Here is a 16,132-nt window from a genome sequence, read left to right on the forward strand (position 1 = left end):
ATATAATAATAATAATAATAATATACTGTAAATAGTCCGGCACATCATGCACATTGTATATAGTGTTATTATTATTAGTAGTATTAAGGTTAATATTGTTTGTTGATTTTATATATATTCTTTTCTTAATAGTGTGAATTATTATATCTTTATTTATATTTATAATAACTGCGGCTGCTGTTACACCCAAATTTCCCCTCTGTGGGACAATAAAGGCTGTTTCTTCTTCTTCTTCTTCTTACATGATGTTACTGCCCAATACAGTGGAATGAGGTAATATAAGTAATAAGTAATATTAAAACTTAAAGGTAAAATAACAAGTTCAAAATAACTAAAATGTATTTTAAAGCACATTTAAACACAGAAAAAAAAAATCTGTGTCCAAAATGCTGTAAAAAAATAAATAAAAAGCTAATAAAATACTACAAAATTACAAATTAAAACATGCCAAAAATACAAAATAAGACAACCACCACCAGCCACAGACATACTCAACAGATTAAAAAAATGACTTAATTTTAAACACCCCATGAGTAACCACTAGTTAGAAAATACGAATGTGTTTCTCCTTTGCTTTAAAACTTGCAGCTGTTCATCTGTTATTCTGCTGTATTTACATTAAGATCCAGTAAACATTATTTAGCTACTGAAAATGATGCCCTACATTCAGAATAATTACGTGATAAATGTTGGTGTAAACTAATATTGAGTGCTATGGGCTTTTCTTTAATTTAAACACTACAGCTTCTTAGTGTCTGCATGGAGTTTTGTAACATGTCTAAAAATATAAAGCGCTATAATTTCCATCACAGAGGCTACTCCATGCAATAAGGAACGCATGTACTGCCATCTGTAGGAATGTGCCATTGAGTGTCAGTGGAAATAGACAATATACTATTAGTATAGTCACCAAAGTTGACCTTTTGGTCTGGTGGCATTAGAGGGAAGTTAGGAGGTCGCCAAAACTGTCAGGGTTCATGGACTGAGAACCATGAATCACCAACCTTCATGGCAATCTACCCAATGCATTTCAAGAAACAAAGCTTCAAAAGAATATCCCATAATCTGTTAGCCTGACATATCACATCTGAGTCTCCACTAATATACTGAGAACTGTTTCAGCAGAATGATCTTCTGTTATTGCCATACAGTATAACACTGTAGAAGAGTTTTATTAAAGAACAAGCAAAACTTCTACCTTTGTCTACAAATCACATGAAAGGAACCTTTCTTTTTTTATATATATATTCCATCATCTCAGGCCAAAATAACATCCTGAAAACATTTTCTGAATGTTGCACTGATTATGTTTTTCACTCTTATCACGCAAAATTGTGGGAATGTTTTATAAAGCATTTTATAACATGCCCAAAAGAGCTTTAGCAGAGAAGCCCTCCAGTCAAAACACTATCACTGAGTTCATGTTTTAATAGAAGCGTTATTTGAAATGATGAGCATCCTTCAAATGTTCTTTGACCATTTGATTAATAGGTTCTCTTTAAAATCTCTTAAGAACAATTAGGTAACATTTGCCAGTGTTGTGGGAATGTTGCATGCCATCACAGAAGGCTCTAGAGCTCATTATTGTCTGTCTGTATATAATCTAACTGTGAAAGAAGAAGTACGGTGTACCACAGGAGCTGCTGAGCCAGTTCTATACTGCAGTCATTGAATCTGTCTTCTGTAATTCAATCAGGGTTTGGTTCAGTGTGACCACAAAGCAGTACAGCAAAAATTAAATAAACTAAAATAAATACAGCTGACAGGAAGGACAACAGAAAAAAAAAAAAAAACAATCATTGAGACCCACCTGCCCAGCCTCCAAGACTTTGTACTCCTCAAGAACCAGGAAGTGGGCAGCAAGCATCATCAGAGATCTTTTTCAACTCCTCCACACCGGCAGGCACTACAGCACCTCCCATACCACAGCAAACAAATACAGTAACAGCTTTTTCACACTGCCATCGCCCTCACCAACAGATTTTACTTATTTTTGGTTATTCCAGACAGTTACTGCATTCTTATTGAAATCTATAATTACTGCATTTTACACATATTCAACATCACACCCTGTTCCATACACATTACTGTTTCATGAGCCTTTGTTACTTGATTGTGTTGAAACCCATTTCAATATACTTGACACAATTTTGAGCATTATTTATTAAATTATTTATGTGGATAGAGTACATATATAGCATTCATTTCATTGTTTAGTGAAATTTGTTTAAATGTTTAGAAATAAATATCAAATGAAGAAAAGTTTTTGATCACAAGTTTATCTTGATTTCCAAAAAATAAGAAACATAGTTTTAAATAGCTCTACAGCATTATTATTATTATCACTTTGACCTTCAGATCCATCTATTGACCCTGAAGAAGAGGTCAGAGGTCACATGTGACATGATATTTTAAATCTTTGTACGGTACTTTCCATATGTTGACAATACACACTATACTTGTAATTTATATGTTTTTTTTTGTCAATAAATCACTAAGTTGACCTTGATGACCTTGGTGGATGTAAGCCAAATTTGAATGGACTGTTAACATGACCCCACTCTACAACCCTACAAAGTTTTAGCAGAATTCATTCAAAACTTTCCAAGCTATCCTGTTCACAGAACGAATGACACGCATGCACACAAACACTACCAAAAACATAACCTCCTTGGTGGAGGTTATTGTACTGTAAGTAATTTTAAGTAGTGCATAATTTCTGGGTAATTTAGCAGAAAAACAAACACAATTTTCCCATTGTACTCTGTAAATATGCTGTACCATTCGGGGTATATGCCATATTATGTATTGCTTACACTTGCCTTTTTACATTTTTATTTTTCATTATATTGGTGTCCATCGTTGATGTTCCATTATTCAAATTTCCTCTTATACTGCATATAAAAATGTGAAAAGGACTGTTCCCCATCTTACAAGAAAAAATAAACACCAGCAAACATTACAGGCACATGTGATCTTATACTGACGGAGCAAAGTCCAAATTGATTTTTTTTCTTTCACAAACACTGTTCATCCATCAACCAGAACTTTCAAAAAGGCTGAAAAACGACCATGAGAAAAATATATTTTGTTTTGCTTTTTATTTATATGTAAACCCAAAATTCTACACAACAGAATCAACAGAATTATTTTATCTGTACAGCTCGTTTGCTTTATTTTTGTGCTTTCTACACAAAAGCCACTACATAATACAGCTCTAAAAGTATAGCGTGTAAGATGAGGAAAATTTGTTTTTCCACCGAATTCCCCAGAAGTTACACACTACTTAAAATTACTTATAGTATAAATATGACCTTGAATTGTTACCCCCCTTTTTCTAGTGTATAAACAGTACCCATGTGCGTAATTTGCGGGGAGGATAGGGGGGTTATGACCCCCCCCCCAATAATCTGATCCAATCACTATAACCCCCCCCAATAAAGTTACATCATTTCGATTTACAAAAAACATCTTACATAAACAACACGTTAATTTTCTTTATTCATTATCAATTTTGGGTAAACTACTAGCATGTTTAATCGGTTGGTAATGTAACCCCCCCTCTCCCCACAAAAACTTGGTATCCAACCCGCTTTCTCTACCAAGCAGCAGTGTTCGCTTGTGGAAGCAGCTGCTGGGCAGCGGGTGTAGTTTGAGAAAATGAAGAGTGCCAAAAAGCGGACAACCAACAATTTTTCATTGTTGGTCCACAACACTCCCTTGTAAAAAAGCGGAAAAATAAAAATGAGGTAAATGTATATGTATTGTTAGCTGATGATTTAATAACTATGCCGCTGTGTACCAGACACACTGTGAATACCGGTTCAGGTATTTTAGCTCCATTAGACCTGCTAATCCTAATCTGACAATGAGTCAAAGAAAAAGAAGATAAAAGTGGTTATTTGCACACATGCGGCACAGTACAATACCTGTAATATGTAATAAACTAAACTCATTATACAAGTATATAGTTTTACTCAAGTGAACACAAACATAACATTTTATGTATTTAGTTAGTAATGTCTAATATTAGTACTGATAACAGGACTGAAGATGAGACTCCCAGAAAGGTCCAGGATGAGACTCGTTATTTCAAACATTAAGTTAAAACCTTTTTCTCTACAGAACGTGTTTAATAGTAAAGATTGCATTAAAGTCTCACATGCTCAGTGGAGAACAGACTGCTGTAAAATATTGTATTTATTATATTTGGCCAAATTAAAACAGTTTCTTTAAAAGTGGAATGAGGGGCTGCAAAATTGGTAGTAAAACAAAACAGGTTCATGAAAGATATTTTTTTACTGTTGGAAGAAATGTGAAAAATGTAAGCCTTAATTGTTGAAGGTGCAGAGTAAATACAAATAAAGTTAAATAAATACATAGTAAAAGCATTACAATGTATTTCTAATACAGTTCTAATTAACCCAAAATCTCCTGAATCCTTTTAGAAAAGTAAATGATTTAATAAATAAATAAATAGGCAGAGAGCTTAAACCCCCCCCCAATGTTGGACCCAAAGTTACGCCCTTGACAGTACCTGTAAATATTTGTAGGTAAATATATTTACATCATAATTTCAGATAAAATACATCAAAAATCTATTTAATTCCAGGGGAATTACAAAATGCTACCTTAATTTTCTACACTGCGCCACTAGAGAGACGGAGCCAAATCCTCGTACGTGTAACATTCTTGGCGCAAATAAATCAGATTTTTCACTCTGAAGTCTGGAGAGGATGCCCGAGTGAGACCTCTTCTCCTCTCCCACCGTCTCTTCCTCGCTTCGCCCGCTTATCGCCGAGCCCAGGCAGCTCATTAGCATAAAATGTGTGTCAGTAGGGCAGCGAGAGCTCACATGCAATGCGCACATGCTGCAGAGCTTTAAGCAGCATTCCGAAGCCGAACGAGTCCGATGTGCCGTCTCCACGCAGGGCTCTCGGCCAATGAGAAAGTGAGAAAGAGTAATGAAGAGTGGGGGGGTGTGTGAGGGGAGGAGGGGGCTGAAATGTTGTCAGAGAGCGTGACACAGAGAGAGGAAGAGAGAGAGAGAGAGAGAGAGAGAGAGAGAGAGAGACATCCCTGATGCACACCAACAAACAAGCGTTTGGAGGGACACACAAAAGAAGAGCAGGGAAAAAAATGGTCACATTTCTCAAGCACCTGAAAACGTGCTGGTTATTTTCGGACGCGTGTTGCTTATTGATGAGTGGGGAGTGCTTAAACTACTTCCACTCTGATCATGTTTTGATGGTGACTGTACATGGCAAGCAGCTGAACGCGTTGGGACCACTGTAATTCAGAGAACACCCTTTTACACTGAGATCCGCCTGACATCATACAGTGTACAGACAGGCGAGCTGCCCTGTGCGTCTGTTCACCTCGGGAAAAACATCCGGATCAATAAGAGACTTGATCTGGTTTCCTTTTTAAAATAATTTCTTTATTATTATTATTACTATTTTTTTCTTCTCTTTTGGCTGACCGGGTTTTCTCAAGAAACCCCAATGCCCTGCGCACTCGCCTTTTGGTCCGAGCTTTGGGATACACTCTACATGCCCTGGCAGTTCATGACTCTTTCACCTGTGTCAACAAAACTCCTCAGTGACAAGAAGTGGCAGTCAGTACAGCAGTAAACGCCTACGATTACACAGAACAACCGAGCAACGCCGATCGATTGGGAAACATGGAAAATAGTCCTGGTGGTAAGTAAGCTTTAAATTGTACAGTTATTACTTAAAGCTGCTTTCAAGCAGCGCTGTCAGGTTTACTTTGAGGGAAATGGTGCAGCCGAGGACAGATGGCACTGCACTGCAATAGACTAAAAATTACTTTTAGAGAGTTTTACTGTTATTGTTTGTTTCAGTAATGTCAAAGTGCTGCACTTGTTAAAACATGCTATTTTGCAAGATTAATTGATGACTTTGGGATTTTATCCAGTTTAACCGCATTGTATGTTACTGATATTGATATAATATCCAGAAAACTATGGAAGCTATAGATAGTTACAGTTTTCTGCACTGTACTCTTGCTTGTGACTGTAATTCAGCTGTGCAATCTCTGGCGCGTTGCCAGGTGTTTCTGGGCTGCGCACATCTGAGGGTTTTGAGTGAGTGAGCCGAGCACCGGGAGGGAAGTCCTCTCTACTGTCTTTGCGGACTTCCGATTCTTTGCATGTAAACAAACTCACGTGAAGCGTGACCCAAAACGCCCCCCCCCCCCCCACTGACCGGGCACGTTGTCTTTCCATATCCCTTCCCACGTTTTGCTATCTCTCCATTAGGCTGTTAATGTAACGACAGGCTGTTTGCAGACAGATAAGGAACAATAACGCGATGACCGTGGCGGGGCGCGTCCGCGTAGATTAGCTTTTAAATTCTTTAACCTAAAACCATGTCTGTGTTTCATCCACGGGGCGAAGTCAAGTACAAACTGCTACTTTGTTTTCAGCGTGTGATTCATTTTAAGTTCGCTGTTTATAAGCGTGGTAATTTTCCCCAAACACTAGTGAGGAGGCGATGTCATGGAGGAGTCACGCCCACTGGGCCACAAACAAGCAATCTGTGCCAAATTCGCCTTCCATACAGGCTTGAAGAGCAGTGCTTGGAGTAAACATCTAGTTCTGCCAGCTAAATGTAGTGGGAGCTGATGATGAATGAACAGATCATATCTGACTCATGAAACAAGCGGATCATGAAATCGATAACAGTTAAACCGCCGTGGCTCACTAGCTAATAGCGCTATTATTGTAATGGATATATAAACAGCAGCAATCTATTGATCAAAACGATAAAATGGTTCAAACCAATATAGGTGCACGTAGATGTCCCCAATATTAATCATATGATTTAAATCTAAGCATTACAGGAACCGCGGATGGCCGGTTTGACCGTTTTTTCGTGCGATCTGCGCCCAGTGCGCCCTGGGTGGAAAACGTTCGTGATGCCGCGAATCATGCACCTGATTTTTAATACGCAGCCACCCCGCCTCGAGCTGACAGCACGTGTACACAGCCTCAGTATCCACGTGCCGCGCATGATTCCAAGTACACTGCTCCCTCTTTCGGCTGTTCCTCTCTGTCGCGCGTATTGTGTGCGCGCTCAGCTCACACGGGGATTCCTCTTTATCCGCTGGTAGATTGGTCAGTGGGTCAGAGGGGTTTAAACAGCCTTCTTTTTCATATTGGTTACTATAACTGGTTTGAAATGTTCACGAGTAATTAAAATGAGCATCTTTTGGGTGTGCGCGTGTGTGTGTTGGGGGATAACGTATCACAGTGCATGGAGTCTGAAAGGACATATTAACCTACATTTGGCAGCAGCAACCTGGTTTTTGGGTGACATGGCCAAACGGTTTCAGTTAAACGCTGCTATTTCTATTTAGGTGATGTAATAAAACAAAATAAGGTGATAAATACCAGACTGAAGTCACTACCATAAGGGTTGTTGCCACGTGAATTAACACTAACCTTCAGGATGTTGTCACTGGAATGATAAAAGGTCACTTCAACATGGATATTGCTGTGGATTATTTTCTTTTCATTCTGAATAAATAAAATGATTCAGATTGGAGTTTTGATGGGATACTGTTCCCATCAGCAGAAGATAAAACCTTTCAGCAAAAGGGGGCAGTCTATATCAGGGCTGACACAGAGAGACAGACAATCATTCATACCTATGGCCAATTTAGAATCACCAGTAATGTAACATGCATGTCTTTGGACTGTGGCAGGAATGTGAGGCAACAGTGCTAACCACTGCACCACTGCACCTCCACCCAATGGTCATATTGTAATTAGGAGGTAATGTCTTAGCATCATCCCAGTTCAGTGTGCTGCAGTGTGTTCAACCTCACTCCTTTCAAACTGAAAAAGTACCACAAAGAATGTGGGTGCAGCAGTCAAATGACTAAGTTAACCAGTAGCGATAGGAATCTGCAAAAACAATGGTGAATGGTATGACTATTGTGAGAATGAATGCAGAGAATGGCTGTGACTGTCAAGCACCACCTTTCATGAATCCTGTAGTGTTCATAGAGCTTTTTCTTTCATTGATCTGAAAGCATGATAACTGCTCGACTTACAAAAAAAATGCAACATATTTAAATAGATGAATGCATATCATAAGTACTATCAGAAAAAGGAAAACAGATTCATCGGGTCAGATTAAAAGATACAATGAATATTTCACATTAAAAGCCCAACTATACTTGGATGACAGAAAGCATTTCACTTCTAGGAATAAATGCCTTTTTCTAATCTGTACGGCTCAGCGCCAGATGAGATGTAATCATTTGAACCTGAGAACTCCTTAAACAAAGTTCAAACTGGGTCAACATGTTTCATTATGTAGCAAAAAAAAAAGACCTTCTGAAGTCCTTGTACTGCCCACTGTGCCTTCTAAGAACTGTCCTCCACAAAAAATGCTTCATGAATAAGCTTATGACATGAGGGCAGTAGTTTCACGTGGAGTGAGGCTTACTGCCCATGCACAGTGGTAAATGTTCACATGATAGAGGACAGACAAGCTGCAGACAGAGCATGATTTTCACATTTTCTACAGGCGTCCGTGCACGCCCCGGGGGGGAGGGAACACACGAGATGGGAAGTCAGAGAGGACTGGCAAAAAGGAGGGCCGATGTATTGTTTACTCTTTAGTTCTCGTGGCTCTGTGTGTATCCGCAAGTCACATGTTGGAACCTGTGCCTCAGTACAGCAGGGGTGACATTCCCAGAGCTCATTCTGTCGCCAAGTCAAGTCATATTCCAGGAAATCGTTACAAGCCTTCAGAATATGGAATGTTTTTCTACTAGACGAGCTGGGGCGGGGGGGGGGGGGGGGGGTTTGAGTGTAGAAAGTGGGTGTGCAGAGCTCGTGTGTCAGCAGGATGTCACCCTGCCCTCTGCAGGTGATGCACATGTCCATTAAACTTTATCTTTCTCACATGCAGAAAACTGAACAAGCAACATTTGTGTGCACAGGGAAGTAACCGCCTGCCTGGAGCTGCCACCACACACAAGCCGTTAGAGCATTCAGTGTTGACACGTGTAAGAAGTGGAATTAAGGAGGCACTTAGAGCTAAACAGCAATCCAGCACGTGTTTTCTCAAGGAGAGAAAGCAAAAGAGACGGGGCACACTTTTCTCAAATGATTCACGGTCTTTGAGAGGAAATGTGCACAGAATTACAGTGCAGACAATCTAATTATATTCATACCACTTAAGATGACGCTGCCACACACAGAGCAGGCATTTTTGACTTGACTACAATCGCCTGTTTGGCAGTATAGTCTGAGATTTGATATATTACGAGTGACTTGATAGTGACCCACAAGGTATGATCACAATCATGATGTGAGAATCTATGATGCAGATTCTGAGGGAAGAGTATGTGTGCACAGGAAATGTTACAGTTGGCAGGTCTTCCAGTATTCAGATGCATGACACAGTGATCTGATAGAAAATGAATATGTGGGCAAGCTGTGAACTAAATACAGAGAAAAACAAGGGGCGCACCAAAATAAGCCTAAGCCTATAAATTCTTTAAATTATTTGCAGAGATAATCAGACACTTATGATACCATAAATTAAAATAATTATGATTGCTTCAAATGTAGGCGAAATTCTTTGGTGGGTTTGCCCTCCTCCTATCCTGATTTGCCTAAAAGCACAAAAAAAGAGAGAAAAAAGCACAACGCCAACCTTGGAAATCATGTTAAAGTGTCAAAACAGTGACTGGGAGCAACGTGACTGTTACCCTCTGCACAGTTTCTAGTGACTCAGTGGAATTCATTAACTTATGGTTGCTGTTCCCTGCTTGCTTTCCTCTCTATCTGTAGTCACAGCATTAAAAGCTTTCTCATACCAAACGTGATCTGCCCTAGCGTTTGTTATGGTACTGCTGCTGTTGTTGTCTACACGGGACTGCGCAAAGAGCCTTGTGAGCCAGGCGGGAACTGTGTCAAGAGTCCATGTGAGCTCCTGGTCAGGTGGCTGGCGGATAGATGGGTCTGCAGGCCCAGAGCCAGAGAGGGGAGGGAGGAGGGGAGGAGGATAGAGAAAAAGGGAGGGGACAGGAGAAGGGAGAGTAGAAAGGACTCAGTTCTGAAAGCAAGCATGCAGGAAGCTGGCTGGCTCAGTCTGCACGTGAGGGGCAGTGTTTCATCTTGCGGGAAAGAACACTGTCTCCAAAGGAAGGGGCGGGGGTGGGAGAGTGGGTGGGTGGGTGTTTGGGAGGGGGGGTGTTGTGTTTAGGGGTAATAGGGCATTTCCGCCTTGATTTGACATCCCTAAACAAAAGCCTGTTTATGCACTCATTGTGAACACTGACTTATTGTCATATTGTGATATGATACGCTGTATTTTATAGTGTTCCCTATTACAGAAGATTTGGTGTATGTGATATGATATATTGTAGCCTATTGTATCCTTTAGCTTAGGATCAATAGCCTATGATTACTGCCTTATTTAACTACCTTATTAGACTATTATTTAAGTATTTATTACTTAACTAGGTAGCATCTTGTGTGGCAGTTCTTTTAGCCAGAGTATTGTTCCTCAGCTTCTCCTATTTTTCCATCACTTATCAGTGAAAGCAACGCTCAGGCAGGTTACTTGAAAATTAGCCCTTGTCATGATGCAGGCATTCCTTACTTATCACCTGATGATCAGATTAAAAACTGAAAAGACTGTACGCAGATATCCAGGTCAGAGTTGTTGTTGTTCAAGCTGTCACGTTTTTTGTTTTTTTTTTTCTTTCTAAATTGTTCATCGGATCAAATTTCTGTTGTCCCAACATGGTCAGGGTTTTGTGTGCGTGTTTGCAAAGGTCTGCCAAGTAGGCTCAGATGAAAGCAGATGATTGCTCAACACTTTAACTCTCAACTACTCTGTGCCTGTGAACTGAGTTTTTGACCCTCTGCGCTCTTCCAGGTGGTGTTATCTTGTACGCTGGCTCATCTGGCAGTGCCAGTCCGAGCCCTGGCAGCCCATCAAGTGGATACCAGACCCAGTCGCCCTCCTCACACTCGCAGCCTTCATCCCCGGAGGGTGTCTCATTTCAGGAGATTGGAGCCCTGAAGCAGAGAGGGGAACCAGGGGGAAGAATACCCTCCCCAAAAATGGTCTTTCAGTTTCCCGAAGTTAACAATGCTCCAGTCGCTCAGATTACGACGGTATCATCACCGACCTACAACCATCCCACTGTGGCTAAAAGGCCTTGTGGCTTCACTGGCACATTCACCAGTAAGTACCTGCTCGACATCCTCCCCCCCTGTTCTCCTGTTTCCTTGGCTAGCAGCAGTTTGTTATTGTGTTTCATCATCTGTGTCTTTTTCTTTCATAGAAACCGGAGGTATGGTGCTTCTGTGTAAGGTGTGTGGGGACATCGCATCTGGGTTCCATTATGGCGTGCACGCCTGTGAGGGCTGCAAGGTGAGACCACAGACAGATTGCATTATGTCATGTTTTACTCTCACTGTGTACAAAGACACACTGAGACAAGAGACACCCTTCAAAGCCTTTATTCTTCACGCTCCTTCTACAGGGTTTCTTCAGGCGCAGCATTCAGCAGAATATCCACTACAAGATGTGTGTGAAGAATGAAAACTGTCTCATCATGCGCATGAACCGTAACCGGTGCCAGCATTGCCGCTTCAAGAAGTGTCTCTCCGTGGGCATGTCCAGAGATGGTGAGAGATAGTGTCATTGTATAAAGCTATTTAGACATAGGTAAATTCTAATTGATTTTTCCCCCCAGTATTTATCTAACTTAGGGTTAAACAGAGAATAATTTTAATCTGCTTTGTAGAATATGCTAAAGCAAAGTCCAAAGGCATATCTGTCACATCTTGTAACAAAAACATGACCCCACTGTTTTTTAAGCACGTCCAGACTTGCCTTATTCCTCATTGAAAAATTGAATTTTCTACTTATCTTCTTTCCACGGTTTCCTCCTCTGGTCTTTGTTCTCTTCTGCCTCCCTTTCTCCTTGCACTGCTCTCTGATTTATGGCGAGAGGAGCTTGAGAATCCCAGTAGTCATCAGTCATGTAGAAACTGTGAAAAATAATAGTTTATTTTAGGAAATTGGGGCACAAAGTTCTTGATAACCCCTCCCATTCACAGTCATGTACAGTCTTTCCTGACGCCGGCATTTCAAATCATTTGAGAGATAATGTTATTCTATCCAGTTAATCAAGAATACGTATACTGCTTGAATTTGAATATTAAGCATATTATTGCAGCTAATCAGCTTTTGTGCATTATTTCACAGACAGAGGTAAAATCTCCAGGGGTAGATGGCTAAACTAGGTGATAATAGATCATGTTTTTGTTTTTTGTTGTTTGCTTGTTTATGTTTTTTCTGGAGCAAACATTTTTAGCTGAGCCAGAAGTGAGAACTCAGCTGCTAATTCATCAGCTCTGAGCCGTTTATATTTCCTGAATATGCACACAGATTACAGTAAATTAAAAAAAAACACACATACACACACATAATGGTCATGTGATTAGTGATTCCACCCACTTTTCATCTTCAGTGGAGGTCTTTGACCTGCTAGCATGAAATTTATTTTCGATCGGCCACCTTCAACCCTTTGTCTCTTCAGCTCTCTCACCTGCTGTTCCTTGCCTCTGACCTTTCCACTCATCACCCACTGTGTCACTTTTCTAATGACATCACATTTGGTGGTATTGACCCAGTGACCTACTTCCAGAGGAAAAAAAGAGAGAGCCAGTGCTTAACTGAAAGGCAGAAAGACTTAGGGGGGAGGAGGTGGTGTAGCATACAATGTACTATAAATAGGACTGTCAGTGGAGGTAGGGCACTGAAGCGGGGGGAAGGGAGGACTGTAAAGACTGAAGAGGAGGACGAGGAGACGAAGGCTTTTGGGTCTGTAGCATGGTGTTACAGCTGTGATGGAGACAGATGAGAGGTCTTGGCATTAGTAATACATATAGATTAGAGCTTTGAATGTCAATATTTCACATGCGTGACTGTTTCAACAGTTTAATGCATTAATTCAACTACGGTTGGTGTTGTTGATGTGAACAAATTCTAACAGAGCTGCTCTTTTCTGCCCGCTTTTCCCCTCAGCTGTGCGTTTTGGGCGTATTCCCAAGCGGGAGAAGCAGAGACTTTTGGATGAGATGCAGAGCTACATGAACAGTCTCAATGAATCAGCTTCCATGGAAATGGAGGTGTCACCTTCTCCCGACGCCCCGTGCAGTCCACAGAACCAGACCAATGAAGGAGCTGGCTCCATATTGCAGTCTTACCGCAGTAACGAGAAACCACTCAAGATGGCCGCTGGCAACGGCAACCCCAGTGCTTCCTCTTTTCAGAGCAGTGCGGTGCAGGAGCCTGCCCTGACGCACACAACCACCCAGACGCAGCACGCAGTTCAGGTGGAGCAGGCAAACCTGACAACTAACTATCACGTCCCCGCAAATTTCTCTGTCGCGCCCACCAGCACTGAAAGCTCCGCCAACACAAACGTCGACAACTCCAAGTACACTTTCTCCTCCAATCAGAACCAGTGTCCTATCAATGGTAATATATCATCTCAGGCCTACGCTGCCAATCAGAACAGTTTCCCAGCCAATGAGTCCCCGAACCAAAACCAGTGCCCCTGGAAGCTGAACGGAGGAGCCAAGGTGCTGGTGAGTCCTTGCCCCCCCTTGGACTCTGTAAAAAAATCCATTTTGAATTCTAGTCAATAAAAAGCCTATAATGCTCCTCTTTCTCCCTTTTCTCTGCCCTCTACAGGCATGCCCGCTCAATTCATGTCCTGTGGCTCCAGCCAGTCGCTCCAGTCAAGAGGTGTGGGAGTCTTTCTCCCAGTGCTTCACCCCTGCTGTTAAAGAAGTGGTGGAGTTTGCAAAGAGCATCCCAGGCTTCCAGACTCTCAGCCAGCATGATCAGGTCATGCTGCTCAAATCTGGTACTTTCCAGGTATGTCTATTTGAACACTATTTGTGCCTTTTGGGGGTGGGGGTGGGGGTGGGGGGGGGGTGTGCCTTTCTTTTCTCCCTCGATGCTGAACTGGTCTCGTTTTGCTGACAGGTTCTCATGGTGAGGTTCTGCTCACTGTTTGACCCCAAAGAGAGGACAGTGACCTTCCTCAATGGACAGACATACTCACTGGGATCCCTGAGAGCACTTGGGATGGGCTCATTACTGGATTCCATGTTTGATTTCAGTGAGAAGCTAGGATCTTTGGGTCTGGAACCAGATGAGATGGCACTTTTTATGGCTGTCGTGTTGGTATCTGCTGGTAAGGGTCACGGACTTATGTGCACACATAGACGCATCCTTTACACACACACACACACACACACACACACACACACACACACACACACACACACACACACACACACACACACACACACACACACACACACACACACATTTCTCATGCCTAACTCCACTTTTTTTTACTCCTTTTTTCTTCAGATCGCTCTGGTATAGTGGAAGTTGGAGCGGTGGAGCAGCTGCAGGAGAATCTAATAAAAGCGCTGCGTTCGCTCATCACCAGTCGCCGCCCAGATGACAGCACGCTCTTCCCAAAATTGCTGCTTCGTTTGCCGGACCTGCGCACCCTGAATAACCAGCACTCTGACAAGCTTTTAGCTTTCCGCATAGACCCTTGAGTTCAGACAGCTTAATGGGGTATCTGCTTTTGGGAACCGCCTTGCTCCACACGCAAGGCCTGGCATGCTACTTTTGCTACACTGGCCTCTGCATGATGGACAGCAGTTTTGAGAGATGTCCCAAGTCTGATGTTGTGAGAGAGTGGGGAAATAGGAGTGAAGAATGCAGGCGGAGCAAGGGGTGGAAGTTCATGAACTTAAACTGATCTCTGCTCCAGTTGCTTCCAGTTGGACTGCTTGAAAACTGTTAAAACCATAGACCGAGTTCTTCCGTGAGTTTTTCGAGACAAAGTCAAACCACCGTCGCTTCTCCCCTGCCGGAGTTTGCTTTCAATGTAAAGACCAAAAAAGATGGGAGAGCCTCTCGATCCTCAGCAGACTTTTTGTTATCTCCAAAAGCGAACAAAAAGGAAGCATGTGCTTTTTTTTCCCCAGAGAAAAAGGAACATGGACGGACATTCACCAATAATGATCTCTTACTGTAAATTCCTCTCACAAATGTAAAGGCACTTTTCATACATTGAGAAACCTCTTAAATCAATATATATAGCAATAGCAATGTCTAACACACAGTTAGAGTTTGTGTTTGCCCTGTTGAAATGACATAAGCTATTTTCACATCATGTTACCATGTGGGGAATCTTTATAGAAAAAAATAAATCACCCATTTGTGATTGAGAGATGTATAACATTTTTAAGAAATGAGACTGAGTTGCAATGTATTTGTACACAGTAATCAGGGAGAAATTATTGGTCATTTTAGACCATGTCCGATGGCTTATATGATGAGACGTTCTGTTGTAAATTTTGTACAGGGCCGTTATTCTCGGTTTGTACCCTTGTTTGTTTGCAGATTCTTGGATATGTAAATGAAATTAGTATCGAGATATTGTATGATGTCACACACGATTGATTTCTCCACAGACCTGCGAGGAGAAAGCAGCGTCTGAACGATGTTCTCCGAGTATAAACTTTTTATTTGAAGATATAGCATTGAAATAAATGTATTGTCAACTGACAGCATCGGCTTGTGAATATTTTGTAAATGTTTTATGGTTACACCATAGATTACCATTATTAAATAATGTTATATCGCATCTCCTCCTTGTGCTCATCTCTTTTCATTTTCTTTCTTAACGTGATGTCGAGGCATACCATACAGCCGTAGCCTAGCAACAGATGCAATGAGCCAATCCTGCTTCAGGTCTGAGAGCCATCAGGGGCTTTATAACTAACAAGAAACACCTCTTGATTTTTTTGAGTGTGTGTGATAAAAAGTGAATGTAATTCCAAAGACTTATGGGAATACAAGGTTTCGGTTCTTTGCTCCGAGCACACAGCGACCTTTTGTAGAGAAGAGATGATAAGCAAACTGGATGAGATAAACTGGATTATGGTGAGGGATGCATGCAAATGTAGGACTAAAAGGGCAGTTGGACTGTATGAAAATGCAATAAATGAGTAAAGTCATGTTACCAGATGCAA

General features: G+C 41.4%; 1 protein-coding gene across 2 annotated transcripts; it reads left to right on the forward strand.

The window, feature by feature from the left end:
* Positions 1–5,098: 5,098 nt before the first annotated feature.
* LOC115780674 (nuclear receptor subfamily 1 group D member 1-like) lies at positions 5,099–15,697 on the forward strand. Of its 2 annotated transcripts, none has more exons than XM_030729989.1 (8): positions 5,099–5,702; positions 10,926–11,237; positions 11,338–11,426; positions 11,539–11,683; positions 13,089–13,654; positions 13,761–13,946; positions 14,058–14,268; positions 14,451–15,697. In XM_030729989.1, exons 1-8 carry the CDS (start codon positions 5,684–5,686, stop codon positions 14,645–14,647), a joined length of 1,725 nt encoding a protein of 574 aa, XP_030585849.1. In that variant the 5' UTR covers positions 5,099–5,683; the 3' UTR covers positions 14,648–15,697. The 2 variants fall into 2 exon arrangements, with proteins under 2 accessions (XP_030585849.1, XP_030585850.1); XM_030729990.1 differs by having other exon boundaries at positions 5,101–5,702; positions 14,058–14,204; positions 14,584–15,697.
* The last annotated feature ends 435 nt before the right edge of the window (positions 15,698–16,132 follow it).

This window comes from Archocentrus centrarchus, chromosome 5, assembly GCF_007364275.1.
Source record: "Archocentrus centrarchus isolate MPI-CPG fArcCen1 chromosome 5, fArcCen1, whole genome shotgun sequence".
Classification (NCBI taxonomy): Eukaryota; Metazoa; Chordata; class Actinopteri; order Cichliformes; family Cichlidae; genus Archocentrus; species Archocentrus centrarchus.